The following is a 3,312-nucleotide window of genomic DNA, read 5'->3' as shown; positions in this document are numbered from 1 at the left end:
ACAGCATGATGTTCATTTAGTACATTATGGTCCATTTAGAGTCACACAGACCATAAAGCAGGGGATGCTTTAGGGCGGGGCTACACGCTGATTGACAGGTCGCTGCCAGAGACGTATACGGCGTCTCTACGTCACTCCTCCTCAGTCCAGATATGGTCACTTCCTGTTCACTGGTTGCAAATAAAACAAGATGGTGACGCGGCTTCAAAACCGCAGTCCACAGTCCACTACTTATATACAGTTTACATATATGAAATGTGTTTTTGTACTTAAAAAATAATAAATAAATTCCTCACGACTGATTTGACACATTTTGTAATATTTTTGTGTGGAACTGGAACAGAAAAGCTTGTTATTGTGGTTCCTCCTGCTATCACACTAAAACATGTCCCGATATGATGAATGAAGCTTATCTTTGGTCTGGAGACATACCTACTTATTTTCCTCTTTTCTCAGCAGAGCAGCTGCTCGATGTTTCTGAAGCTGAATAATGAACCAAACTGGAGCTCCAACACCAGACACCATCAGTTCAGCCCCTTTCTTTACTGGTGTCAGAGTCAGACCCACTAAACAAAGAGGTTTAAAGGGACAGTTCAACAGGTTTAAAACAGGTTTATTCTCTCTTCCATTGGTTTCAATCTTATTTCAGAGCATCAAAGGAAACATTTTGGGAAATGCAAGTATTGGCTTTCTTACTGAGAGTGAAATCAGAGGATGATCAATACCTTTCTCTTATCTGTACAGTCAAAATGAAGCTCCAGCCAGCAGCTGGTTAGCTTAGCATAAAGACTGGAAGCAGAGGGGTTTTGTTTAAAACAAGGTATGACGACGTGCTGGAAAGATTACTTGGTTACCAGAATCAGCCGGAAAGAACAGATTTATGGGTTTGGCACGAAACCTGGCAACTTCACCGTGACCCTGGATGGATTACTGAATGAACCTATGGGGGCCGAGGGCCTCCGGGGCCCAAAACGTCAAGGGCCCCAACAGTCCTCACCTACAAAATGTCACAATCTAAGAGACACAAACCCTCCAGGAAGACACTCAAAATGACCACAAAGACACGAAATCACCACAAAGAGACACAAGACAACTACAAAGAGAGAAAGAGACAAGACAACTACAAAGAGACAAGACAACTACAAAGAGACACAAAATTACCACAAAGAGACACAAAATTACCACAAAGAGACACAAAATTACCACAAAGAGAACTGAAATGAACACAAAGTCACAAAAAGAGGTTTAAGTATATAAAGTCGGTGTCTTGCTCTGATAGGAGAGGTGGTGGGTCACTTTCCTTCTTTGTGCTCAGAGGAACATTATTGTCTCATAATCTGAACGACTCTGTGACGACTGTAATTCTGTTCACCCGACTTTTAGTAAACAAGAAATAGTTTCAGCTCGTAACTCTCCGTAAAGCCACAAACTGTTGTTTTCACATTTCTGTTTGTTACGGATTAAAGAATCGAGATCAGGGAGGTTTTGTTATGAGCTCTCTCAGGCGTTAAAATCCCATCTTCAACACTCCCATGAACAAAACTCTTCATCTTTCCGGATGTGAACACATTCCTGGCAGGAGAAATCTTTTGTCCGAGTATGTTAGTGATGTTAAACATGATATTTCTGCCCTAAGAAAAGGTTAAAAAGCTGCTTTAAAGGGAGTGAATCTGAGAAAAACGACAGATAATGTTAGAAAGTGCAGAGATGTATTGACTCTGACGGAATGCAAGCTGCCAATGATTAGCAATAGTTTTATTTTTGTAAGGCAGATTGAGCACAGAAACCCTGCTAGTGGGTCAGTAAGGTGTGATCTCTCCTCTCACAGCTCCCCGTTAGCGCACGCCTGCATGGACGCCATCCTGGCGGGCCTGAAGCCGCTGTACTGTCCGTCCGGACTCGGGTACTCCTCCCGGACCCTCCGCACACAGCAGCTGGGGATGGTGGGCTGGGCGTCGTCGGGCGGGACCCCGAACCTCCAGCTGACGTACTGAGCGTAGGCGCAGTGACGCAGGGCGGCGGTCCGGCCTTGGCCGACGGGCGGCGAGGATAGCGGGTCCCGGTACAGGAGGACGGCCTCCAGCAGGGGGCGACGCAACACGAGCCGCTCGAACGTCGGCGACGAGGCGACGCAGGCGCCGGCGCCCCACCGGCAGCACAGCTCCTCCTGGGGGAGGGAGGAGGGAGCGCAGCGGCCGCACTTACACCAGGCCGGAGGGTGGAGGCGGAGTTCGGGGTCGGAGGCGGGTTTATGGTCGGGAGCGTCGGGGTCCACGGCGATACCCGGCTGGAGCAGACAGACGGCGGCTCTCAGGTGTCCACCGTCCTCCTGTCGGGACAAGATGATCAGCTTCAGGCTGTGGTTTCACATGTTTTACAGCAAAAACATTGTTTCATGTTGAGATTTTGGTCTATTTTACTTCCATAACACGACTCGTGGAAATAAAACATTTATTTTTTGTCTGTTTGCGTCTGTAGATTTCTCCTAAATTCACCAAAAGTTACCATTACATCATGCCTCATTTGCATATTTAAACATAACATTTCAGAAAACTTGTAACACACAAAATAATCGTCTTAATGTCAGTAATGAAGTGGTGAAGTTTCATGGTGATATCTATGAGTTCATTTTTACTATATTTACCTGTTAAAAGAGTCGATTCACCTAAATTACAGAACTTATTCACTCACTAACCTCTAGTAATATCTACCAATAGAAACGTCCTATTTTACAGATGCAGCATCTATTGTTCCTCAACCACAATACAGTGGAGGTCAATTCATTTGTATGTCAGTAATATGACAATAAATCAACGTTTGACGCTCAAAATCTGCCAACAACAATGTTTTAATGTTCTTAGCGTCGCATTCAGTCGAGAATCTGATGTTCTTTCTTTTTATGGGAGTTTGTATTCATTCATTAACGCTTCATATCACGGTTCCAGATAAAGTCACCAGAGATTCTTCGCTCACTAACTGACGCTTCGACCCTGAAAGTGTTCTTTAGTTTTTGAAGCGATAGTCTTGGATTATCAGACAGACTGTCGGTGCTGATTTGATGGTGTTTATTAAATATATAAAGCATATTTAACACGTGGTTCCTCTTCACCTTGTGCCGCCGAACAGACGTCGGTTTGACGTGTTGTAAACTTTTCTTCCGAGATCTCTTCACCAGTCGGACGTGTCTCTCATCTACATAGGACACGCAGAGGACGCACTGCAGTCACACACACACACACACACAACGGGATTATTACATCACACATTAAATAAAGTGTGTGTGTGTGTGTGTGTGTGTGTGTGTGTGTGTGT

General features: G+C 44.9%; 1 protein-coding gene across 1 annotated transcript; it reads right to left on the bottom strand.

Annotated features, from left to right (window-relative positions):
* Positions 1 to 1,166: 1,166 nt before the first annotated feature.
* On the bottom strand, positions 1,167 to 3,223 carry LOC116379991 (P2X purinoceptor 7-like; the record flags this gene model as incomplete). Its single annotated transcript, XM_031841944.1, has 2 exons — positions 1,167 to 2,329; positions 3,110 to 3,223. Coding segments are annotated over 2 exons (621 nt in total), but the record flags the coding sequence as incomplete, so codon positions are not given.
* Between the last annotated feature and the right edge of the window lie 89 nt (positions 3,224 to 3,312).

This window comes from Anarrhichthys ocellatus, unplaced genomic scaffold (genome assembly GCF_004355925.1).
Source record: "Anarrhichthys ocellatus isolate YVR2014 unplaced genomic scaffold, GSC_Weel_1.0 scaffold5727, whole genome shotgun sequence".
NCBI classification, from domain to species: domain Eukaryota; kingdom Metazoa; phylum Chordata; class Actinopteri; order Perciformes; family Anarhichadidae; genus Anarrhichthys; species Anarrhichthys ocellatus.
Note: the sequence above shows the minus strand (reverse complement) of the source record. Positions and strands in the feature narration are given on the sequence as shown.